This window comes from Aulonocara stuartgranti, assembly GCF_965226115.1.
Source record: "Aulonocara stuartgranti genome assembly, chromosome: 8".
NCBI classification, from domain to species: Eukaryota; Metazoa; Chordata; class Actinopteri; order Cichliformes; family Cichlidae; genus Aulonocara; species Aulonocara stuartgranti.
This window is the reverse complement of record NC_138959.1, coordinates 2,586,337-2,613,406: the sequence shown is the minus strand read 5'-3', so window position 1 is coordinate 2,613,406 and position 27,070 is coordinate 2,586,337. Positions and strand designations below refer to the sequence as shown.

General features: G+C 43.8%; 1 protein-coding gene across 4 annotated transcripts; it reads right to left on the bottom strand.

Moving 5' to 3' along the window:
* plekha1b (pleckstrin homology domain containing, family A (phosphoinositide binding specific) member 1b) lies at positions 1-24,788 on the bottom strand. 4 transcript variants are annotated; one of them, XM_082544408.1, is made up of 13 exons: positions 24,697-24,788; positions 17,835-18,020; positions 16,377-16,433; positions 14,908-14,953; positions 14,108-14,205; positions 12,350-12,475; positions 11,265-11,402; positions 10,749-10,817; positions 9,220-9,284; positions 9,076-9,139; positions 8,618-8,707; positions 5,761-5,834; positions 1-3,060 (listed from the first exon to the last, which is right to left on the bottom strand). In XM_082544408.1, the coding sequence occupies exons 2-13, from the start codon at positions 17,973-17,975 to the stop codon at positions 2,829-2,831; spliced, it is 1,200 nt and encodes a 399-aa protein (XP_082400534.1). In that variant the 5' UTR covers positions 17,976-18,020; positions 24,697-24,788; the 3' UTR covers positions 1-2,828. The 4 variants fall into 4 exon arrangements, 3 of the variants coding, with proteins under 3 accessions (XP_082400534.1, XP_082400532.1, XP_082400533.1); XR_014278475.1 differs by lacking the exon at positions 5,761-5,834 and adding an exon at positions 4,084-4,267 and having other exon boundaries at positions 2,946-3,060; XM_082544406.1 differs by lacking the exon at positions 5,761-5,834.
* Between the last annotated feature and the right edge of the window lie 2,282 nt (positions 24,789-27,070).

The following is a 27,070-nucleotide window of genomic DNA, read 5'->3' as shown; positions in this document are numbered from 1 at the left end:
TTCAAATTATTCCAAATTTCTTTTAATAAATAGAGTACATGTTTTTAGAATCATGTTCACACTAAAAAGGGTCAAAAGAGCTCATCGTTATATCATTTTTCTTAGTAAGAACAAGGCAGGCACTTTAACCAGCTTATGGTGAACGGGGAACAACAGGAAGGAGGGCCGTGTGCGTGCACTCGCGCACACGTGTTTAAAAAAACTCAGTAAACAACATATATGTTTCATCACTGTAAATAATATCATCATAGAAACTAAAAGCACATCGAAACCGAAGAAAAAGAAACACCCACAACCAGAGCTCGCAGCCGGACGCCGAGAGGAACGAAAACCTGCCGCCGAGCGTTAGAGTCTCATTTACACGTCCAGTTTGGTTTCACGTCCCCACATCTTACAGCCAAAGACTGAAACAAATACGGCATCAGTTAGAAAGCAGTACAGCGGCGCGGATGTGCAGTGAGGGAGAGGACAGAAGCAACAGTCACACTTGGAGTCTGAACACAGCTTCAGCCAGACTCATTTTCTCTTTTGGCTTTTAAAAAAATATGATAAATCTGGAAATGTGGCAAAGCAGCAACTGGACCGCAGATGGAAGGTTTCGGCTTTATTAATAAGAAATTAAATTCACTGCTGAAACTGGACAGAGCTGAGATAAAGAGCGCTGTGCGATCTCACTAATTACAGCCGCTGCAGTTTCAACAGCCGAGCACGTTTTCAGTCCTGACGCCAGAGCAAAGATTCCCAACCGCAGGATTCAGAGGCGTAAACGTCTGAAGACTCTGTGGACGCACAAAAGTCGACAAAGCCTCGGGTGCTTCAGGGTTATTTAGTAATCATGGTTGAATTTTAGGCTTATGTGCAAGTCTGAGGATCAGATAACATGAACAGGAATCAAAGTAAGAGGCACCGATTCACATCAAGCCATCTCAAGGCGCTTTAAGATAAAACCCAGACGATCAAACAATCCCCTACAAGCAAATAAACGGAGAGAAACTCGTTTTTGAACAGCTGGAGGCCTCCAACAGAGCCAGGAGAAGGACTTGACCTTGGATAAAAACAAAGGACAGCAGAAGCTTTCTGTTAAAGCCCATCTTAGATTTTTCACCTCCTTGATCAGGCTTCACTCGCTTAAAACAGGCCAGAGCGACGCGTTTTACCACCAGAGGCGCTTTTCTTTCTTTCAAAGCTGCGCTGGAGTCTTGCTGATGTTTGGAGCACCTTGGCGGCTACTTAGCAAGCTAACTGGTAACGTGCTGGTGCTGAGAGACAAATAAAAAAGCTTGCTGGTTTGGAGATACCAGTTAGCATGCTGGAAAGAAGAAGTAACCTCACAGACGTTAGCAGCGTTCTCGAAGGACGGTGATGAGAAACTGAAATAAACCTTCACTGACTGCAGCTTTCAAATAAACTTCTTTGGTTAAATAAGCGCTTAAAAAAGGAGGTGGAAACGCTGCAAACAGAGGTCACGACACACTTGACAAACGGAAGTTCCATCATAGCCTAAATTTACCGGTTATTTGAATTCTTATTACAGTCATTCCGAAAGTGTGCGCCCCCTGGTGGACTCCAGAGGTGCTACAGTATGTACAGTCACATATTAATATAAATGTATTTCTTTATATAACAAGTGATTTAAAATTGCTAATATGACATGGCCAGTTAGTGATATCACTCATTACTCTGACCTGAATTTACTGCTCGGTGCTGAAGTTTCACACATTGGAGCCAATTTGATTTTTGTATTTTTTTTTTTAAATATAATTTTTAAGCAAATACATCACTTGTATTTTGATTTTTGGTGAAGATTTAAGATTGGGCGTGCTCCATGTGAGTTTCCCGCCTTTAAACGGGCTGCAGCACACTTCACTTTGGGAATGCCTGCTTCATTAAAGAGCTTTAAATCTTCCATAGCAAACATGAAGCAGATGATTGTCTTTCATCGCAGAGGCTCTAAAGCACTGTAGTCGCGGTGACCAAATATGAAGTAAATGAACTAAAGCTGGAAGCTTAATCAAATCTATCGGGGGAGGCTTCTGCAGAGGCGTATTTCCTCTATTTTCCTTCAGACAAACAGCTATTATTTTATTCTCAAGGCTAGGCCGTCCTTCTGCATTTCAGGGATCAGAAGCCACCCAAAGTTTCTCAATGCGGGACTTTCCCTGCAGCAGGATCACCCGTGGCGGACACAGATGCCTGCATGACCCTGCTGCGTGACTTGTGTTCAGTGCTGTCTTATGAAAGAGACAGACCAGCATCTTTTCTAATCTAAGAAAATGACACATTTTTCCATCACTGACGACGGGAAATATTCAGTAAGCGTGACCTCTGGAAACCTGCTCATGAAAGCTGGCCGCTCAGCGACCTCTGCTCAGTGAATCTGGACCTCGAGCTTCTCTGCGCGAGTTTAAAATGAAAAACACCGAGATGTGGGATTAGTCAGTCTCTCAGTCAGTCTTCCATGCTGCTGGAAGCAAACACACAAACTTTGGTGCATCACAGGAAGTGAGAGTCGCGGCGCCGCTGAAACGTGTAACAGCAAGCCGTGTTTGTCGTTTGCCTGGAGTGACAGACTGTAGGATACAAGGGAAGACAAGGAGAAGGGAAAACAGCGGAGGAAGGTCCCATCCCAAAAAAACAAAACAAAGAACTGGTCCCAGGAGGTTCAGCAGGACACGCAGAGTCTGACAGTGTGCACAAGTGTGTGTGTGTGTGTGTGTCCATTAGAGTTTGTCAGAACAGGGTTATGTGCACATCTTGATCCTCAGCCAGGAGGAGCTGGGACCCGGAGACGCCGCTGGGGCTTCCCCACGCCAGCTTGTCCTCCTCTTTCACTTTGAAGGCTGCAGCGTCTCCTGCAGGGACAGGCGGGAGCGCGCCGGGGGAAGGGGCACCATCACGGACTGGACCCCGCTCAGCCTCCAGGGGAGGAGGCCCAGGAAGTTGTCCCGATGGCGCGTGTCCAGAGCGAGGCTGAGCACTCTCTGGGGACTGCGAGTCTTGGGGTTCCTCATCGACTGGGAGGTAGAAGGTGGAGGTGGAAGGGGAGTGGTCACTGTGCTCCTGAGGAGACGGAGGGAAGAGAAGGAGGAGGTGAGGCAGAAGCGGTGACTATGAATGACAGATGGAGAGATGGATGGATAGAGGGCTCGGTGGGTGGATGGATGAGTGTGTGATGGAGATGGAAAAGAGGAAACGCTGTCAGAGTCATTCAGGCCCGAGCTTCCCATCAAGCTGCAGCTCAGCCACATTATTTTTCTTCCTCTACAGAAAACTGAAAGTCTAAACTAAAACTTTGCTGCTAAAAACTTGACGTTTCCTACATTTTCTTCAAAACAGCATTAAAACTAAAACTCCGTGTCTTTGTGTGACCACATGTCCTCGTCAGCTCCCTGGATTAAAGTAGACTAAACTCCTGAAACTGCTCTGGAAAGTATTGACATTAGACTCCTTGTGTTGGCTCAGGAAAATGTAAAGCTCGAGTCACAGAATCAGTGAAAACGTGGAGCTTACAGCCAATTTAATCGGAAACATCCGGATCAGGCTCTGTGAAACGAAAGCTGCTCGCTTGATATTAAAGATGCTCATCAGTCATCACCATCTTCTAATCCTTATTTTAGATTAGAATCAGACCTGATTGATCAGCCTGCATATTTAGGGTTCCCATTAAATACACAATAATCCCTATTGCTAGGCAAAAGTAGCAGACAGACAAGTGGCAGCAAAAGCAAAGAAGCTCCCTCAGTGTTATAATAATAATATTAGTTGTTATTAGGCAGTGCTTGGACAGTAAGCTTTCAGGGAGGGTGCAATGAACACTGTAAAAGATGATGATTAGTTACTCTAGCAAGGACAGCTTACAGAGGTGAAGCCAAGGACGTTCTCTTTGATGATTTAACAGCACGGGCAGCCACATTAAAGCACCGTGACCTTCTTTTGCCACTTTAATGGAGAGAGGGGGTTCTAAACACTACAGTACCCACAATCCTCCAGCTGGCTAACCTGCTCTCAATGGACAAACAGTTACACACGAGTGAAATGCTGTGAGTTTAAACAAGGCTTCATGCAGATACAAGCAACACGTACGAATGGGTGGCGCCGCAGCCGCCAGGGAGCAGGGCGGGATCAAGCAGCAGGTGCAAAGAAGCTGAGGCATCGGGGCTTGGTGATTGGACGATGAGCAGCAGCAGGCGGAGGAGGAGGGACAGGAAGAAGGCGGCGGTGGGGCTCATTTGGGGAAGGTTAGTACGTCACTGTCACACCTTACTCTCTGTAAGGCACACACACACACACACACACACACACACACACACACACACACACACGGAGGAAAAACAGAAAGACAAAGTGTTAGCGGGATAAAAAAGAGAGACTCGGGATGAGTTAGGCTCTTGTGGAGTCCTGCTGGGAGTCGGGAACGCTGTAAATCTGAATCAGGAGTGAAGAATGAAACAACGTGAAACCCTCAGAGATGATGGTGCAGGTGGTGCAGGATGATGTTCATGAGCGGGTGGAGCTGAAGTTTCTGCCTACACGAGAGCGTGTTGGATCAATAAAAGAAAGACAGAGAGACGAGCTGTGATGTGAGAGGATGGACGTGTTAATCCAAGGCAGTCGATGGAGGACCAGAGAGAAAAGTCAACGTGTTACGAGGAGGACGCTGCCAAAACAACAGTGTACGAAGAAATCGTCAGTGTCGATGTGGAGGAAGCATCTCAGCCTGTGAGCTACAGTTAAAGGTCAAAGGTCAGCTGATCAACTCAATTTCAGAGTTTTTTCCAGCTGCATCAAGCTGAGGGCAGCACGACTGTGACTGGACAACACTGTGGCACAAACCCATCCACAGGATATAAATATGTAAGGAAGACTGGAAATAATCTGATCATCTAGGTTGTTCATTTTTTTATCATGAGTTTAAGTTCAGTCTAATCTGGATGTGAATCATTCAGAAGGTCTGAAATGAAGCGTCAAACCCAAAAACCCTGAATTATTCCATAAAGTGTCTTCTTCATGAACAAAATGCATTTCGATGAAGGCAGAAAGAAAATCTGAACTTTCACTATTTAGAGCCATGAGTCACAAAGTGCAGGCTGTCACCCCCTGGTGGGCTTTAAGGGTACTGCACAAGGGTCTACATGGGTCATTTCCAATAAATTCAATTAAGTATTTAATTAGATTCAGATACCATAATCCTGTAGAATAAATCTTAAACATTTAGATTTGAACAAATGAAACAAGGCTATGGATTTAAAATCCCTTTTTTATTACTATTCTTACTTTTTCTAACCTGTTTTTGATACTGAACTAGTCTTATATCTTTTCATTAGCTGAATAGAACTTAAATCAACAGAAGATCTGAATAAATCACATAAACAGGAAGGAAATACTTGATTTTTATGCTTCTGTGATAATCAGAGTTCTGACTAAAGGTTTGGGTGAGATCCAGGCATGAACTGTAAACTCTCAAACTCTGAATGTTTCTGAGATTCATCCAAACGCACAAACTATCCAGCTGCACGTGCTGCAGGCTCCAGATGTGGCTACAAAGACCTGCTGCTTGAGCAACAGCTGGAGTGACTGTTCAGCCTGGCTGTAGCTTTAGGATGGATGAACACTACAGCGTCGACGCACAGAGAGCTCAGAGTGAGGAAGGACCACAACGCGTCTGTTGTGGTGCGCAGGGTGAAGGCTCGGTGAGGGGGAAGCTGTGGTGAATGGGTCGGGGTGCAGGGGTTGGGGGTAAAGGGCACGGGGGTCACATACGTGCTGCATTCACCGCTGCAGAATGGCGTATACCTCTGTATACAAGGACTGGACAGCCTTCTGGCCTGACGGATCTGAAAACAACAGTTTACAGCACAACTCAGTTACAGCGCGGAAGAGAGCTCCTATTCAAGCGAAGCCACACATCCACCCATCCACCCATCCATCCATCCATCCACCCATCTATCCGTCCATCCATCCACCCACATATCCATCCAGCCATCCACCCACACATCCGTCCATCCATCCACCCATCTATCCGTCCATCCATCCACCCACATATCCATCCATCCATCCACCCATCTATCCGTCCATCCATCCACCCACATATCCGTCCAGCCATCCACCCACACATCCGTCCATCCATCCACCCATCTATCCGTCCATCCATCCACCCACATATCCATCCATCCATCCACCCATCTATCCGTCCATCCATCCACCCACATATCCATCCAGCCATCCACCCACACATCCGTCCATCCATCCACCCATCTATCCGTCCATCCATCCACCCACACATCCGTCCATCCATCCACCCATCTATCCGTCCATCCATCCACCCACATATCCGTCCAGCCATCCACCCACACATCCGTCCATCCATCCACCCATCTATCCATCCAGCCATCCACCCACATATCCATCCAGCCATCCACCCACACATCCATCCACCCACACATCCATCCATCCATCCATCCATCCATCCATCCATCCACCCACCCACCCACACATCCATCCATCCATCCATCCATCCATCCACCCACCCACCCATCCATCCATCCATCCACCCACCCACACATCCATCCATCCATCCATCCACCCATCTATCCATCCATCCATCCACCCACATATCCGTCCAGCCATCCACCCACACATCCGTCCATCCATCCACCCACCTATCCATCCAGCCATCCACCCACATATCCATCCAGCCATCCACCCACACATCCATCCATCCATCCACCCACACATCCATCCATCCATCCATCCACCCACCCATCCATCCATCCATCCACCCACCCACACATCCATCCATCCATCCATCCACCCATCTATCCATCCATCCATCCACCCACATATCCGTCCAGCCATCCACCCACACATCCGTCCATCCATCCACCCACCTATCCATCCAGCCATCCACCCACATATCCATCCAGCCATCCACCCACACATCCATCCATCCATCCACCCACACATCCATCCATCCATCCATCCACCCACCCATCCATCCATCCATCCACCCACCCACACATCCATCCATCCATCCATCCACCCATCTATCCGTCCATCCATCCACCCACATATCCGTCCAGCCATCCACCCACACATCCGTCCATCCATCCACCCATCTATCCATCCATCCATCCACCCACATATTTATCCAGCCATCCACCCACACATCCATCTATCCATCCATCCATCCATCCACCCACCCATCTATCCATCCATCCATCCACCCAGCCAACCTGCTTTTATTTCTTGTGACAAACATCTGTGTGAGGTGTGATCCAGACATTCTGAGGACAGCTCAATTAAAAGTTGCTAATCCCCCTTCAGGGTCATGGTTACTGGAAGTTTAGGGCCAGTGAAAAGAGTGAGGAGTCTTTTGGAATTTTTTCCCAGAATTCTGAGAAAGAAATCCCCAAATTCCCCCATTTTTTTCAGCGGCTGTAATCCTCTTCCGGGCAGGTTCACACAGCTTCCAGCTCTGCTGCTGTTTGTGAAATCTGTGCTCGGACGTCCCGTTCTGAACACTTGCACTGTGCAATCGGTGATTTCACCATCAGTCATGGACTTCTGCTTTGGTCGGCCTGAATTTCCTCTGATGGGGGGACCTCTGACTACAGCTGAGCAGTTTTCACTTGGAGTTAATAGTTTCCAAACTTAGTTATAGCTTCAGGCGAGGAGCGTTACCGGGAGAATGGCGGGTTTTTATAAGGTCTGATACACTGGAGCAGCAATCACAGATGCACAAGTACAAGAGGACATGACGGGACTTTCACAGAGAGATCTAAGATAACAGCTGTCCAGAGGTGCTTGTTGTCTAAGCTGTCTGTGGTCTGCTTCTTCCACCAGTTACAAGGGTAAAGATAACAATGTTGTTTTGCATCAGAAACCTTTAAAATGTCTGAAATCGACGTCTTTTAGAGCTTTTCCATAAACTGGTTTGTTTTTCTCTTACAAACCAGTTTATGTGTGTGTGTGTGTGTGTGTGTGTGTGTGTGTGTGTGTGTGTGTGTGTGTGTGTGTGTGTGTGTGTGTGTGTGTGTGTGTGTGTGAGTGTGAGAGCGAGAAAGATTTAACAGAAATGCACAAAAACACATGCATCAGTCACGGTCATCATCATCTGTGAAAGTGTCACAAAATCACGAGCAGGGTATTAAAATCACAAACACACAAATGACTTCACACTCAGTCTCATCCCGAATGACAGATTTACAATTAAAATATTCCCACACTGGGTTAAGCACCCAAATCATCTGAAGATTGTTTTGTTAATAAAAATCTTTGAATTAATTAAAGAAATCTAATAAAGGTTTACAGAGTTATAGACCTCATTAAGCTGCTGCAGTGCTGTGTTTCTGCCACATGGTGGCACTGCTGCACTCGCTCATGCAGCCACATGTTGCTGCAGCGTGAAGTGAGCAGGAAGAAACACTTCATATCATTTTAAAGACCAATGAGAAGAAGGAATGCATCTTCAATTATGGCAGCATCTTTGTACCATCTTAGTTAAACTGAATTATTCATGTTCTAAAACTGCTACATCTGTCCTGCTAAATCAAACTCATCCTTTTCCATGTCACCTAAACCTCTTTTACCAAGTAGCTTCACCTGAGATGATACGTACAGTGTTAGCGGAGCGCCCGGGACCGCGCTGGGCCACGATGGCGCCTGAGATGGCCTTAATCCAGCTGTGCATGTCCTCTGGACTGTCAGCCTGACAGAGAGAAACACAGGAATGTAAATGAATGCACGCTATGATTCTAAACACGTACATGTGACATAATACGGTGACTTTAACTCGATTAAACGAAGTCTTCCTGTCAGTAAATCACTCCTTCTCAGTAGTTGAGTTAGAAGAGTTGGAAAGAACAAAGACGACCAAATGTCCCATCAGTACATCCTCATCAGTATCTCATGTGGAGACAGCGGAGAGAGTAAATCCTTCAGAAGATGGAGGCGTGGAGCAATCATCCAAATGTTGAATCTAATTTACACTCATTTGGCTCAAAGCAGAACAGATGAGACAACGGTGCAGAAAGAGCTTCTCCTGACTGATGACCGCGTCCTCCTCATGCGTGTTACCTGTATGTAGAAGGTTCTTGAGCTGGTGACCATCTCGAACAGGTTGTCCCTCATCATGTGCTCGCTGGAGGACACAGAGGAGACGTTTTAGTGAACTTCCCCTGAATCAACCCAAACACAGAGCTGACAGGGAGGCTGACTGACCTCTGCTTGCACTCCTGCACTTTGTGGATCTCCTTCAGCGGGATGGCTCTCAGCGGCTCCCTCTCCTGAGACGACGGAGGAGAGGAAGTACATATCAAAAGCATATTTAGTGTCTGCGTTTGATTTCATTTAAATTTTGTGAGAAAAAAACCTCTGCTTAAATCTTTGCTGTGGTCAGTCGAGTGAACAAAACGTCAGTCGTCTCACAGCGATTGGAAACGCGACTCTAAGTCAGACGTTTAGATATCCGACACAGCTCTGCAGCGCGGCGGCTTCACTGCAATCAAAGGACGACTCACGCCACGGCTGAGCTGACGAACTTTCATATTCACACTCTGTCAAACCACAGAAGGCAGTGAGCGGCATGCTTTTACACTGATCAGAGATCATCACCTCGGCTTACACCAACATACATACATAACATACGCAGCAAGGGTGTCAAACGTAAGGCCCAAGGGCCAGAACCGGCCCAGCGAAGACTCTAATCCGGCCCACTGCAATAAAATGTGAACGAGTGCATCAATTTTAGACTTTTAACTGTATTTTTGAATCAATAAAGATCTCGCCATGGACACTCATGGTGCACCAAGTAGTAAAATAATCGTTAAACAATTAAATGACAGAAAAGTTCCTCTTTTTCTACTATCCACTCTGCTACAGACGTTTTTGATTTTTTTACAGTGGCTCCAGGGTTAAAAAAAGGCCATGTGAGCAATGAGCTGCCAGAACATTGACTGTAATTTTACACATTTATCAGGTAGAAAACTGAGATGTATTGTTGAACCTGCACTTATATTTCATGTATTAAGACATTTCAGGGATTAAATGTTTGATGAAATGTCTTTACGCTGTCAGAAACACCACCTTCCCTGGTTTGGCCCAGTTAAGATCAAACTGGGGCGCACGTGACCACGATGGAAGATTAGTCTGACATCCCTGATGTGCAGCATCACCTGGCTTAACGAGCTGCCTATAATCAGCACTTGGCGACGCTAACTAAGTAAATCACCTATAAACGGTGCTCAGTGTGTGCTATTGCTGAAGGCTGGGGTTATTTGACTGTCAGATAGTTCGCCCGTGTGTCATTCGGATCAGCATCCATGAAGACACGCGTGTGCTGATGATATGCATGATCTAAATGCTTGATCGTGTCGGTCTGTATGACTCGCAGTCAGCGGCGATAGCATGCAAACAAATGTCCTCTGCAGCAGCTGCACTCACTCAGGACATGATTACACATAAAAAGGTGTGAACACTCAGCCAGACACACATATATGTACGCACACGCACACACGGGGTGTGCCCATATATGTGCACAGACAGGCCGTAGTTAGGGCTAATCTGTCCACACGTAGATGACATGAGGAGGTATTCAGGACGCATGCCTCTGCATGTGGAGACACGCAGCAAGTTTTGCAACAAGCACAGATTTTTTTCACTCTCTTCTTCTTCAGTGTCTGTTTGGGAGCAACGTGATGCGTCTTTGAGCACTGATGTCACCGTGTTTGAGCTCTTCACCGTTTCCTCACCATGTCAGTTTTGTAGTAGTTGAGAGAATTTTCATCCAGGACGAAGTACCGCCTCTTCCAGTTCTTCATCTGAGAGGAAGAAGCAAAGCACGTTTCAAAGTTTCTGTTTAGCTGCTTTCTGTTTTATTTTGAAATACAGTTAGGTTAGTTCTACGCCTGCCACTTCCTTCTGTTTTCTAACATTTTTGTGCCGCACCTGTACATACGGTGTATTTATAAGGCACCAGACTGTATTCTTACTGTGGTTATTGTTCATTTTTGGAAAGAAATATTTTCTGTTAAAAAACATTATTTTAATATGGCAGGTAACTGCAGCGAAAGGTTTACTTTGTTTTTCTAAGATTGAAACCAGTGACCGAGTTATTTTCAAAGATTTTTCTCTTCTGAACATCGACTGTTGCTCATTAATAACACAAAAGTATTTTTATCTGATTACTGTGTGAGATTTTATCCAACCAAACGTGATGGTTCATTATGACGACACTGAATAACCCTGAGTGTGTGTGTGTGTCTCACCACAGCTCCTTGTTTCACACAGTATCCCGCTTTGATGATGGCCTGATCCTGCGCTCCTCTGGACAGGAAGTAGGGCATTTGATTCTGAGCCCGCTTTACGCCTCCACGATCAGCTCCATTGTGCCCCTCTCCCTGCTCCTTAAACACACACACACACACACACACACACACACACACACACGAACATTAGACTTCATCTGGATTCATTTTACGGGATTTTCTCACATATATAAAACACTGAAGTCTTAAAGTTTCAACTGATTTCTAAAGTCGTCCTCTGCTGAAGAGTTTGTGGACTTTTTACTTCCACACTGAGCCGTGTCCAGTCAGCACGTCCACACTTCATTTCTCCAATTCAAACTGCTCTGAACACTCGGTTTCACACAGTTTGTTTTTTTTTTTTACTTCTGACACCCGGTGATGTCATCGAGAGGGGATACCCCTACCACGACACACCGGCCACCTGCCAGCCCATTGATTCAATCTTGCGTTTTGAGGGGCAGCCAATCAGAAGAAAGCTGAAAGACTTTAAGAGGGAGGAGCTAAACGTGTTGTTTTCACACAGAGGATGAACTGAGGGGCAGCATGAAAGCCCGGTGTAAAACAAATAAGGATTATTATGAACTCTGAATCATCCAAAGCTACTCTAAGAGAGTCCAAGAATAAAAATAAGACGACAGTCAGCGATGATATTTTTAATCCATGCATTCTTCCTGTTCTTGTCATTGTTTTCAATGATATATTACCCATAATGCAACTCCTCTGACTGGGGTTGCTAGTCTCAATCATAAACAAACGATGGATTACAAAGATTTTGCAGTTTTACTTCCTAAAACCGGCGTAACAATCACAGATGTGCAAAACTGTCAGAGGTCCCCTTTAACAAATAAAAACAAACCTCAGCTATCAGCAGCTAAATGTCGATGCGCGTTCCCCTCGATATTTTTAAAACCTCCGACTCATAATTAAACCAGCCTTAACTCGCCTGTGTTCCTGCGAGCTGACTCATATTTGCAGCTGCATACCAGCACAGGCAGGACCGGACCTGCCGAGCTGCTCCTGCCGCTCGCAGCTGTGAGCGTTACCTGAGTGGCCGTGATGATGGGGACTCCTCCGATGATCTCAGTTTTGTAGGAGACCTGTTTCACGGTTCCAAGCAGCTCCTGGGGAGTCTCTGCGTGGGTGTTGTGGCCCTCGCCAGGCTTTGGCACCTGAAAACAGAGCAAAAAGGCTCCACATCTCACTATTTTTAAGAGCTTGGGCTTTATTTCACCTTTTTTCTTAACTCTCTGAATGTTATTTATCATAGGAATTCACATTACATTAGCAATGCTAATTAAATAGAGATAAAAGCTATTAGGATCAGTTATTGGCTTTGGTCTTAAAGAGTGACGATGGTTATTTTCACACCTTGAACTGGAGCAGAGGTCTGAGTCTGACAGGAAGCTCATTCTGCAACCAGCATGTTACATATGTACCATTCCTTTAAAGGAGAGGTGCTCACAGCTTAAAATAACAAGCAGACACCAGAAATTAACTTTAAAATCATTGCTGTTTTAGACTCCTTCCTGGACTCTGATAGATGGAAAAGGAATAAACGATAAAAGGATGGGTGGTGTGAATCTGCCACTCCCAGCTAATCATTTTTCAGTAAGCAGTGTTACTGCTGTGATGGGTATTACTTTTCCCACTATGCTCCCTCCACCCCTGTGATTTAATAACCTCGACTTTGTAGTTTAGCAGCCAATACTGTAACACCCTGCGTGTTAAGGCACTAAAGCCTCACAGGAAACATGACATTACACGTACAGGTGGTCTAAACTGTATGAGGACTGACCTGGTGACTAGTTATAGAGCTGTTGTTAGCCTAGTATAAGCACATCAGCACAGGGAAGACATGACGAGGATCGCTCTCAGTAGAAGCAGAGGTAAACACTGAAAACAGACTTCAGACTTCAGCCAGAGCGTCTGAGGTTATCCATCCACAGCATGGCGTCGGTCAGCCTATTCTAGCTGCTACTGAGACTGCACATAGTGGCATGACATCTGCTGGTGAAAACCACACTGTGGTGTAGTTTTGGCAGCAAGTGCGCCTTTCTGCTTAGCAGCCGGCTAATGCAGTAATCTAATGCAGGTGGCCTGCTGGGTTTGAGCGTGTACGACTGTCAGTTTTTACCACCAAAACTCGAAAGTCAAAATCAGGAGCAAAGTGATTTCAGTGGTTTTTAACATCTCCTGTGCTGACGTGGATGTACTCCGGAGAATAGCCCAAGGACCTTAGCGCTGGTATAAATGGTACAGAGCTGTGGCGACGTCACTGTTTGCACATAACCCGACCAATGCTGCGAGTCCTTTAGTGAGGCTAATGCACTTGCTGTTGTCGCCCTTGCAAAGGATGGTGCACACAAAAAGGAAAATGGCATCTGCTGACACAAGCGACGTCTCGGTGTCATTTCAGCTGGCCGTGCATCTCTACAGGACCCTCCATTTGCAACCCAACAGATTTTTGCCCGCCTGCTCAACTCAGCAGCGGCCAGCGCAGCACGTGCGTCGATATCGGCGCACGAGTTCGGAGATTCCTTGATTATAGAGAGGCAGGGAGTTTGAAAAGGTGAAAGTGTGCACAGAAAACTTGTCAGCTGACTGCAGACCACAGCAGCTGCAGGTGGCTTTAATGCTGCTGTGTCTTTACACGCTGCTACGCCTGCACTGATCTTTATCACAGTGGCCCGAGGCTGAAGACAGAGCGACACACAACAAGAGGACAAACAGGGTCAACGATGGATCTGTGTGTGTGTGTGTGTGTGTGTGTGTGTGTGTGTGTGTGTGTGTGTGTTGCTCACAGTAATCTTGATGGCATTGTTGAGAACACTGATCCATTCTACCAAATCCTGCTGGTCGTTGGCCTGTAGGTAAAACTTCCTCATTCCTGCATTTATAACTGTGAACGAATGAGAGGGAGAGAGAGGAATGTGTAAGGCTCGAAAGCACAAGAGGAAGAAGAGAAACGAACTCCATGGGTATCTAAAAATATCGTCTTATTTCTGTTTCAGAGCCAGAGGATGTGTGTGTGCCATTATCCCATCCAGATGCAAATACACACACAGAGGTCAGGTCTTTGTCATTGTACAGTTTCCTCCTATTGAGTGACAAAGGCCTACTGTTTGACAGCAGAGGAACAACAAGTAGCAAGGGACAAAAGAGAGGAAATAAACCGCACAGATGAGGAAAAGAGGGAGGAAGGGAGTGAGAAAGAAAAGAGGTAGGGCAGAACGACGAGGAAGGAAGGAAACAAGGAAGGATTGAGGACAAAGGAGACTGGGAAGGAAGTGAGGAAGGAGTGGGGTCTGAGGGCTCTGTGCAGGCCGGTTGTGTTCTCGTACACAGCTGTTTGCACACAGGTACATTGTGATGTTGAAACAGGAAAGGGACAATCTGCTGCCACAAAGTTACAAGCATGCTATTGTTTAAAACGTCAGCGTGTTGGAGCACCGATAGTTCCTCTCACTGGAAACAAAGCCACACACAAACAGGTCAAAAGCAAAGCAAAGAGAAATGTATGTGGCCAGAGTCACTACGCAGGTAAAGAGGAAGGAGGCAGAGAGACGCAGTGCAGGGTGAGAGGGAATAAAGATGAACTTACCAAAGCAGAACTCTGCCTTTGGTCTTTGTTTGGTGGCATCATTGACCTTAGCGAGAGAGAAGAGTAAAGGGTGAATGTGTCAGCACAACCCACCAAAAACATGAACCCACTCATCTGTGATAATTCTATGCTGCTAATGGCAGAGTACGGGACGGATAAATCCTGGCACCGCTGTCATTTAGCCGATGTAAGGTGGACTTGTGGCTGGGACAAGACGAATGTGGCCTACAGAAAACCACACATTTGGGAAAAACTCAGGAAAACGACATCCATCCATCCATTCGCTTCCGCCTATCCTTTTCAGGGTCGCGGGGGGCGCTGGAGCCTATCCCAGCTGTCATAGGGCGAAAGGCGGGGTACACCCTGGACAGGTCGCCAGTCTGTCGCAGGGCCAACACATAGGGACAGACAACCATTCACACTCACATTCACAGCTAGTGGCAATTTGGATTATCCAATTAACCTATCCCCACAAACTGCATGTCTTTGGACGGTGGGAGGAAGCCAGAGAGAACCCACGCAAACACGGGGAGAACATGCAAACTCCACACAGAAAGACCCCGGCCTGATGGTGGAATTGAACTCAGGACCTTCTTGCTGTGAGGCAACAGTGCTAACCACCGTGCCACCGTGCTGCAAACGACATATCATACTATAAAGATGCTACACTCACAGCAGTGGTCTGAATCTTAGCTGTCAGACTCCAGTTTGTTCACACGCTGAGGTTAATTATGGAGTTCCACAGGGTTCAGTGCTGGGACCAGTTCTGTTTACATTATACATGCTTCCCTTCAGCAGTATTATTACAAGGCACAGAAAACATTTTCACTTCTATGCCCATCTTAGAATAAGGTTTAACTTCCTGCTTCAAAATTCATATAAAAATGTGGTATCTAAACAGATGCTAACTCTGGATGGCATTACCTCGGCCTCCAGTAACACTTTGAGGAATCTCGGCGTTGTCCTTCAATGCACATATTGAAAAAACTGTAGGCTTGCTTTCTTGTATTTGTGCAACATCTCTAAAATTAGAAAAGTCCAATTTATTATTAATCGCTGGCTCTCTTCCACAGTGTATCGTCTGTCCTGTCTCCCTCACCTCACCCCCAACTGGTCGTGGCAGATGGCTGCCTCTCCCTGAGCCCTGTTCCTCTGGAGGTTTCTTCCTGTTCTGAAGCATCTATTTACTGTGTGACTTTCAAATGAATTTCTGAATTTATTCGGTTGTTGTGATATAACATTTCATTTTTTTGAGTTTAAAATCCGGCTGACGCCACAGGAATTCGACAGGCTTTAGGATAGAGTCATGAAAAGGAAGAGGCGATAATCCAGCAGATGTTCTGTTCAGTCTACAGCTGGTAACAAGAGAAATCACACGGCAAAATAACAACGGATTTTACAGATTTAAGCACGTTTGTACGCACAGAGAGTGCAGGTGAAACGGTGTGTGTGGAAGAGTGAGGACTAACCTTGGAGATGTAGGAAAGATTGAGAGAGCCCACATTTCCTGCACCTTTGGGCAGATTCTGAAGAGAAAAAGCACAAATGTACACAAATGTATAAGCATCAGCCATTCGTGATTGCATCGAGAAGACGTAGAACTAACAGAAGTGAACAAGGTCGTAGCGCTAGCATCACTGCTGCCTGCTATGATGGAAATCAACAACAGTATTTCCTGCGTTTATTTACAGATTTCACAACATGATATTTAAAAACATTAATTATTCTTTTTCTTAAATTTATGATCTTAAGAAGAGTTTGCTTTTTTCCCCTTTCAGTAATGTTCAGTAAAAATGACAAAATAATGTAAAAGACGATGATGTGGAGTCATAAGAGAGCTTAACTTCATCCAAAGAGTCAGATATGAATAAAAAAAATGGTCAGAACTGGTTTCAGTCTTCTCTGATCTCACAATACTTGTTATAAACATCTATGTGGGAAGATCATCTGGAAAATACCAAAGCTCTGTGCGCTGGCAGTCCGACCAGCTTTCTGCATGAGGATGCGACGAGTTTTAGAAATTCCCCAACAGTAGGAAATCTCAGTGCTATCGCTAACCTGTTTCTGTTCTGGTTCCCGTTTGTCTGCTTGGTTTCATGCAGAGGTGAGACTACTCAATCAGATTTCAGATTTGAACAGTGAAGCCAAGGAGGAAGTGCCCTAATCCTGCATTCTTTCTAAAGTAACCGTTGCTTAACAAAACCCTTTAATGAAGTATAAGGTGCAGAAAAGCCAAAGTGTAACGTCCTCATATGAGGGGGGAGGGTCTCAGGGGGCTGTACGGCTCCAGCGCCTCTGAAAAACACATCAGTGGTGTGATTCACGTGTCTGACATGTCCCTTCATCACAATGAGCTCGCACACAGAGGAGTTCATTTTGACTCACTCCCACACACACCATCCTGCTGCACAGCAGAGTGTGAAAGTGAATTAAAATGTATTCCCCGGTGCAACAGCGTCTACTTCCTCCTGTTGCAAAAAAGCAGTGGGCTTCAGAGTCACGGGCAGAGACGTCTGCAGCACCTTTTCAGGTAGTAGAAAAATGTAGAACAATACGAGAGCCGAGCTTCACGGTGTCAGCGCACGACAACAGAAAAATGCTGCTGTAGCATAAAGACTTTGATGCTTCATGCAGCTGATTCTTAAGGTGCATCTAAAATATGAGCTGTGCAACAATGTGATGGATTACATCCCTGAAGCGATTCAAGTCCCTGCATGATGATTTTCACGAGCTGTTTATTGCCACTTGGAGGTAAGAAAACCAAAGTCAATACCTGTAATGGCTTCTGAACTTCAAAATAAAAGGCCTACATTTATGTTCTTACTACACACCCCAAGACATCATGACCCAGACCTCAGATGAAAACACCTATAAAAACAGTTTCTTTTCAGATGATAAAGATGTTTTCAGCTCATAAACAGCCTTACCTGGGGGTTATCCATGTACCACAGCAGGCTGCCCTGCTCAGTGTCCAGGATGAAGTAACGGCGCAAGAACCTGCCGCTGTTCTCATTCTCCTCGATGTCCAGGAAGCCGCAGAAGCGATTCTGTCGGTCCACGTAAGGCATCGCAACCCCGACCAGCTCAGCCCGCTCTGGGGCATCACAGGAACTCTGCACACACATTTAGACACAAGTGTCAAGGCAGGTTAAAGGTGCTAGGTTTGGAATTTATGACTGATCTATGACTAGTGAACAATGCACATTTCTTTACACTGCTGACTCAGTACAGACATACGGGTCTAATTAACAGTGGTTGGCAGCTTGGGTGTTTTTCTGTTTTTACAAAGTCTGTTGCTTTTCTGTTTTATCTTATTGCTAAACTTGTATCCCAAAAACATGTAGAGAAAGTGAAACAAGTGAAAGTTTGTGTTCCATTTTTCCAGTAAGGATGGGAAGACTGGTTTGCCTGCCAGATCTGGTTTTTCGTGACGTCCAGCTTCCAGTTTGCAGCTGAGTAGGTAAAAACTGACAGGAATGAGAATTAGCAAGTCTGACGTCACTCTGTAGTGGGAAGGAGTTGCTGCTTTAGGTGGAGGAGTTCAAGTATCTTGGGTTCCTGTTTGTGAGTGGGTGCTGCAGAGCTCAGTCCTTCAGCAGGAACTCATGGAGAGCTGCAACTCCTCCACAATAAAAGGAGCCAATTAAGTTGGTTTGGCCTGGTTCTGGAGGAGGTCTCTTCCTTCTAAAGGGGAGTTTTTTCTTTCTACTTTTGCCAAGTGCTTGCACATTTGGGGCGTTCTCATTTTTTCTTCTTCTTTGTATTACTGCATCGTCTTTACCTTTCCACATAAACTGCTCTCTCTGTGCACTCTCTGTCCCCAAAGTTTTTTTAATGTTTCTGAAGGGTCACTCTTCCAGTGGGAGTGGACTTTACTGGACTGCATGTTTCACCTGCTTTTAACTGTAACCTCAAAGTTTAATTTTAAATAAAAAACAATTACAGCAATTTACTGCCGGCTGCTAAGATTCATGTCTTTCAAAAGCCTCAGTCCCCTCCGAGTTTCTACTGGCAGGTAAGTCGCTGAAACGCCTGCAGCCTTTTCATAGCTAATGAAGCCCAGCATGAAGTTTTCCAGATAAGGAAGATAATACTAATCCAACCTTCACTTTCAGAATCTACTTTTTCTTCACCAGTTTCCTTCATGCATAGTGCATACCACTGTCTTTAAGTAGGGGAAACATGAACGCTCATTCCTGTGCAGAATCCTTTGTGCACCTGATTCCTTTCATACATAAATGACAGTTTTCTTCACATCAAATACACAACGTGTCATTGAAACATGCAGATGTAAAGTGTGGTTTGTCACACTAAAAACTTTCAGGCACGCACACACACACACACACACACACACACACACGCACACGCACACACACACGCGCACACACACACACACACACACACACACACTAAGAGGTAAAAGACTATTGTTTTCCATTTCCAGCTCTGTGATTTACTCTCACACTGCAATGCCAGAATCAACATGTCTGCTGAAATCAATCATACAGACATTTATTTTGTGTCTTCACCCCAGAGCGGCTTCAAACCTCACCATGTATCAACATTTTCAATGACTGGTTTAATTGCCTTGAATGTCTGGTCCAAACTGAACTTCAACTTTGCTCCAGCCATCAGGAGTAACGAGATTTTTGCATTTCACGTTTCTTATGTCATGTCCAGCTTTGCTCAATTTTCCTTTAAAGCAGGAGGAAAAGCCAAACGTGTTCCCTTTCTTTCCAATTGCTGCCTGAGCATTTTGGCCAACAAAGAGTTTTAACACCCAGATTCAAGTTCAGATACCTGCAAAATTCTAGTTTAGCTACTCCCACGGGTGTTACAATAAATACATATTATAAACATATTCTCACATTCCCAAGAAAAGGGAATATACAACATTAAGCCAAGTTACAATTACAATTAAATTATCTAATTGGTTTCCATCTGAAGATGATATATCTGACTTAAGTATTTCTAAAAAAAACACTAAACACGCAGTTCTGCTTTAACTTTGGACGTAAACAAAGATGAAAACTAACCTGCAGCACTTGAAAGGTTAGTGATGCCTGGTGACCTACAGAGCTATGGTTAGGCTAATATTCACATGTTAGCATCTAAAAAGCAGATAACAAAGATGGACGTTGAGAAAAAAAGATGTTAACGACCCACAAAAAACTCTCTAAACATAGTCCAACTGCTAACTTAATTTAGTACTTGAGTAAACATTTTCCTGAAGAGTTTAAGGCTTCAATCGCTACAACAATGATGTTCGTTTTGTCATTTCTGCAGACTTAAACAGGCAATAAGGCCGGGCATGCTTCAGGGGACCGACCCCCAGATGGTGTCCAAGGAACAATGGTGTGACTTCAGACAAGAGTAGGTGAGCCTTGAATTTTTTGACAGCCATATATCACATGCTGTATTCTGCATAATGTACTGTACTGTATCAGTACTTTATACACAGTCACTTCCCCTAAAATACTGCTTTAAAAAATGTGTGTCAAAGGAAAACCACAGCCCATTCCCATTATTGCACAATGGTGGGAATTATTAGAACATAACACATCAAAGGCCCTGATTGACAATAAAAGGGAAATAGATCATTTTCTTAAATGGAAAACTGCAATTTGCCAGTGCAGCTAACAAAGCGACTGACTAAGAAGTGGGGGGAAAGCTAAAGCTACTGGAAGCTGGAGTGGGGATGTCAGTCATTTTCAGAGTGTGTTATCTGGGTAATGCTAACATAGCGCCGAACAAACTAAACAGCCAGTCTGAAAACAAACATTCCCTCTGAGACAAACTTGGTCTAGTCAAGTCTGAAGCAGACGCTGCAGGACTGGTCCACTGAGCTGTGTCTGATAAGACGTCGGAGGCAACCTTTATGCTAATGCGTTGGCATAAAAGAGTCGTGCACAGTCAAGAAACCACAAAAGACAATCAAAAGAACAACTGATGGCACGCTAGATGACTCTGATGTTATTTTGAGCAGAAAACAGGTGTGGCTTCAAATTAGGGCAGACAGTTTGCTGTGGCTTGTGCACAAAAAGCCTGAAAACCACTGCTTCAGGGTGTGACTACCCTGTCGCTGACGAGTCACCGCTGTAAGAGTGTGCAATTTCCTCAGTGTCTCAGGCACACCCACCCATCATGGGATGAGTAAAATTTGGTCCGTAAAAGCCAAAAAAACAGCAGAAGCAGGTTAGAAGTTTCACAGGGAGGCGGCTCGCTGTCACAGAGCTCAACTTTGTGGTTTTCATTTTCAATTTCAAAGTGAAAAAATCCTGTTGGAACAGTTCAGAGCACCACCGAAGGATGAATATATCTTACACCTGATTTCATGCCTTTAGATTTCTTCAACTTTCTTTAAATTTGGTGAAAATGCCTAAACAATGACAAACTTGTATGAATATTAGTTTAATGTACACGGTTGACAGTGAGGTGATGCTACAGTTTTAAGGGGGAATGAATCTTGAATGATCTTACAGTTTTAAGATCTCTATTGACTTAGAGATCAATAGAAAACATGAAGCCATGAGAGTTTTAGAATAGCACAAAAATCAGAAAAACAACTAAAAATTAGCTTTTTTTCCACTTTAACCTTTTGTTTGATTAAAGGAAAATAACATAACGCAGGAGTTGCTGAAAGACAGAAAGCTAGCAAAGGTACGGGAATGCAAATTTAGAACACAATAAGTGTGAATGAATGTTAGCAATGCAAGTCCATCCATTCATTTTCTTCCACCTACCCTGGTCTGAGTTGTACAGCAGATAAGTGGCAGACACTCATAAGGTTCTCTTTCTAAAAAGTCTCTAAGAGCTTCATACTGTTGCCTTTCCTTCCTCAGCTAACAGGGGAAGTATTGGTGTCACCAGTTAGGACTGTTTGGATGAGTGTTAAAAAACACAAACGCAGTTCCTCGAATTTTCACTTTGAATTACTTGAGCAAAAAAAGATTTGGGTTATTTTTGGAAATGTGCAAATATTCAGCACACGAGTAGAGAAGGAGTAAAACAAACTGGGATCAGGTAAAAGAAACGGCTCAGTGCAAAAGTCTCGAGACACCCCTCATGCTTCTTACAATGTCTTCAGCCATCTGTGAAACACAGTGAAGGCTCTGTAACAGTTTGACGGCAGCTTTGTCAAAACTGATGGAATTATGTAATCCCATTACTGGAACTGAAGAGCTCTGAATGTTCTTGGAGAAGCCTGGGGAGATATTCCCGAAGACTACTTAAAGAAGGGACAAGAAAGCCGCCTCAGAGAGTTCAGACTGTGTTAAATAATAAAAGAGGTCATACCACATGTTGACTTTCACTTGTCATTCATTCATGCAAGCTCTCAAATTCAACAATGGCAGATGCAAAGCTTCAAAACCATAATCCACAGACCAGTAAGTGATGTCACGGTGGCTATTTTAAGTCCACGGTTTTTCCGGCTCAGCAGCTCCTCAGTGATTGAAATCTTAAACACCAAAAAACCCAGTGACACTCAGGTAACTCCCCCTTCGTTCGTTAAATTAGCACAAATTACAGAGAATTAATTGTTCTGTGTTAAATCTGTGCTGTACTCTGAAACCCTACACTGTAAATAGAAATATAAGCAGATGATGCATCTCCATCGAATTATTCCACTGTCCAAACTACTAGAAGAGAATGGATCGACTTGAAGGCAGCAATTCTACCACCAACTAGTGTTTTGGTGCCAACACAGCTTTTCCTTTCTTATTATTTTGCATATTTATAACTACATAGTAAGTATTGGGCGATCGTGGCTCAGGAGTTGTCAGTTCATCTTGTGATCGGAAGGTTGCCGGTTCGAGCCCCGGCTCGGACAGTCTCGGTCGTTGTGTCCTTGGGCAAGACACTTCACCTACCGCCTACTGGTGTTGGCAGAGGGGCCGATGGCGCGATATGGCAGCCTCGCCTCTGTCAGTCTGCCCCAGGGCAGCTGTGGCTACACCTGTAGCCTCCACCAGTGTGTGAATGTGAGAGAAAAGGGCTATATAAATGCAATCCATTATGATTATTATTATTATTATTATTATTATTGGAGCTATTTGCTTAACAGTATTCACATTTATAAGGTCTACAACTGAAAATTATTAAGCCCCTAATGATGATTGTCGTAAAAAAAGAGTGTGCAACACCCTCGGCCTCAGCTAGCTGTCTATGGTTACCCTTGTGACAAAGTAATTAGCTCGCTCTGAATTAGCAGGTAGATTTGTTAGCTAAGCGTTTCTTATTAATTAATAAAATACTGATATTTGGTGTCCCTGTATTGATACTATAGCTGTGTTCTATATGACAGGAAGAGCAAACAGTACATGGAAATTACTGATGGAGGTTAAACAGCAGCTTTAAAATCCTGACCCAAGATTCTTTTTTAAATCCTCCACAACGATATTTTTCACTTTCAGTTTTACGACGTGCAGAAGGCTTTCTGTTGAGATCACAAGGTTGATGTACTGTTACTGTAAACTTGTTAAGAAGTTACATTCAACTGCTACTTCAAGTTCTCAGGGGAAAACACGGCTATTCTCTTGTTCTCACATCTGACTGATGATGTCACAGTACATACTGCTGACCTGATGACCCCTAACTTTGACTTTAAAACTTCTGTGCTTATATAGGACTATAATTTTTGATTAAGCAACAGAATAGAATGAATGTTTTTGTCATCGTACAGGTGTACAATGAACATCTGCCCAAGTGATGCATTCAAATACGGCACATCAAATAAAAACTTTATACAGACCCTACAAAGACTTCCTTTATGAAACAAATTAAATACATGTATAAATAAAAGAATGTAATAATTTAAAGTAAAGGGAAAATAAAAAGTATAAATTAAAATACACACAAAGGAAGGACAAGAAGTGCACTCGATTGGACACTCTTATCGATATTCCACAGAAAGCTCTGAGTCTAAATACTCGTTTCACGACCTGAACAATTATTCAGAACAAAAAATTATTCACTTCTTCTCGTGTAAGAACATTTGCATGAAGCCACAGGGCAGCACGTAAGCCTAAAAATACCTCCTAATCTTTTTAATACTAATTTTCTACATTGTATTTATTTCAGATCAGGTATTCTGATTTCCTCTGGGCCTTCAATATATAATAACTTGTTTATCAAAAAAGATGGAAAAACTAAAACAAACAAAACAGCCAAAATGAGCTGAAATCAAACAAATAGTAAAACAAGAAACTAAAGTAAATTAAACATTAATAAAGTTAAAGACAGAAAAAGGAAAAATAAAACATAAAGGACAAAATAAATCTGAAAACACGATGTAAGAGCTGAATAACATAAGTAGCACAAATATTAAAAATCAAGTACACTAATATATAAGTAGTGTTCTTGGTCCCTGTGCCACCCTATGAGAATCCTACAGCCGCTCCTGGTAATATATGAACCTTTTACAGACAAAGCTGAATAAACCCTGATTTTACAGCTCTTTCACCTCATGAATCAGATCAACCTGGATCAGTTAAGGTGTTTCTGCTGTGAATCCGCTGCTTTTCATTTCCCGTGTTTGGTACAGATATAATACTCACGGTGGTAAATATACCTATTAAACTGTCACCAGTGCTCAATTCCTCCCCGTGGAGCTCAAACTGTAGTCACAGGCCTAAAAACATCGACCCATTTCCTCTCCCGCCTACATTAACCGTCTCTCCGACAGCCTGTGGCCCTGAACCAGGCCGCTGCTGCCCGGGTAAACCATCCCTACAAACACGGTCTGACCGTCTGGAGGCAGGAAAAGCGACGGATTTCAGGTTTACTTACACAGTCCGGCTCAGTCCGAGTCCAGTGTGGTAGCTGTCCGGCACCAGCGTCAAGTTAAACCACAATAAACCCACACTGCTTCCGCTTACAGCCTTTAGAAATAAAAGCTTCTGCTGACGACCGCGTTACGTCCGTCTGGACTTCAAAATAAAGTAAAATAAAGTAAATAAAGTAAATAAAGTAAACGTTTGCTTCAATTTTCTTTCTTTTGTCTGAGAATAGTTTTGCTCTCTTTTTAAATTGAGCCTTTCCTACTCGATTGTATGGGATTACATTCAGTTTTATTATCTAAACTTAAATTCTTAAATTATTATTATTATTATTTTTTAATACTGATGAGATATTTTATTTTGTAATTGTGTTTTATTGCCTTTTTATTACTTTTTTGTTACTGTTTTCTTCACTGTTTTAGTTCCTGTAACACAGACAGCTGATGTCATCTTACCTCATTGAAAACCTTGATGATGAGTTTAATGCACAAAGTTTAAATGAAACAATTTTTCTAATTTATGGGGGAAATGTATTTTATGTAAAGGGTGCTAATGGGGAGGCTAATTCATGTTTTCCTAGTTTACAGTGATTATGGGGGAAAATCTGCTCAAACACTGTTTTGCCAAATGTCAAATTTCTGCTGTAAAGAAGAAAAACCTTAAACTATGTCATATTTTATTCACATTTATTTTTGAAATAGCAATACAGTCCAAGACAGACAAGTGAATGAATCAACATAGGTCTACATTCCTTTCTTTATTAAAATTTTCACATATTGTTTCCAGTGCTCATAATTCATAGAAACATATAAATGTAGTCCGAATTTTGTCTGAATGGTCACATTTCTGCTTTTATTTTGAAGGGAGCATAGATGTGACACATTCCTACTGTTGGCAGCTTGATCATGTTGCAGATTTCCAGCCAATCAACTGAGATGAAGTTTTTTTCCCTCCTCGTCTCTCGCTCTCTTTGCAAAGGATTATGGTAGATGCACAGAAACAATAACAGAGCTGTAAGCACGGAGGCCTGTGCAGCAGGATGTCAGCAGGTCAGCTGAAGGACAGCGAGCACAGAGTCTGCGACGTGCTTAAGAGGGGCTCTTCAGCAGGACGTATTTATCCAGATCTATGTGCACAAGGAAACGTTTCAAGCTGTGATATTACAATCCTGAGGCCTGGAACTAATGACTGTTTGTTTTAATGTTTTATGTTACTGCAAACATCCAAAGTAAATGCATACCCCACATGATCTGGTATACCATTTCATACACAACCAGGGGACTTCCCAGAGCCCGCGACTGGCCTTAAGTGTGTGTGGGTGTTGTTTCATTTGTTTGCTCGTGTGGATAGTCTCTTTGTGAGGACGATGAGGAGGAGGAAGAAAACAAAACCAACACACACACACACACACACACACACAGGACGGAGCCGAATAAACAGGTGGGCGAACAAACGTGCAAACACACACAGGCAGGCGGTGTTTACAGTCACCTCTCTCAGACCTGATTGTCTTCATTTGTCTAAACTAAAGGCTGCGAGCACTTCTAATAAAAACACTCCCTTCTACACAACATCTTCTTATGAACATAACATGTTTGGACGGGCTGCCAGGAGAAAACATCTGCTGTCTAAAAAGAGCACACAGCACCTATAAGCACAGTGGAGCAGGCATGATGATTTGGGCACCTTGTTACTCATTTGACCATGAACTCGTCTGCATAACAAATTATTCTTGAGGCAAATGTGAGGCCAGCTGCTTCACAGCTAAAGCTTGGCCAAAATGAGGTCATGAAAGCAGAGCAGCAAGTCTACAAGAACATGGCAGAAAAAGAACTGATGTGGTGCAACCTTCAGAGAGCTGTGCATAAACGAACACTGAAAACCTCTTTGAAGTCAAGCAGTGTGAGACAAAATTCCTCCACAGCAACAAAGTCGTGCAGACATCAATGACTTTGACTTACTGCTGCTGAAGGAGCCTCTACAAGCTGCTGAGCTGTGGGTTGTATTTCGTTTTTCACAGCACTGCAGAGAGACCTGTGAAAGTTTGACCACACATGAACTCTAAGCCTCAAACCAACGACAGGTAACATTAAGACACAATCATCGCGTCATTGCTCAACTGTGCATTTTGTGCTCCCACCCCAAATATCCAAAATTTTTATTTTTCACTGATTTTTTAAATGCAACTCATTCTTTTTTTTTTTTGCATTTTTTTATATTTTCCTTTATATGCTATTAGTATGAGAAGCTGTCACAATGCACATCTCTACCCCTGAAACACACTGACAGAAACTGAGACATCAGCAGCTCCAAAATGAAGGAAAAATAAAAAGGCTGAAGGCAGAAGAACAAGACGATGAAGCAGAAATAGATTATTTGTAAAT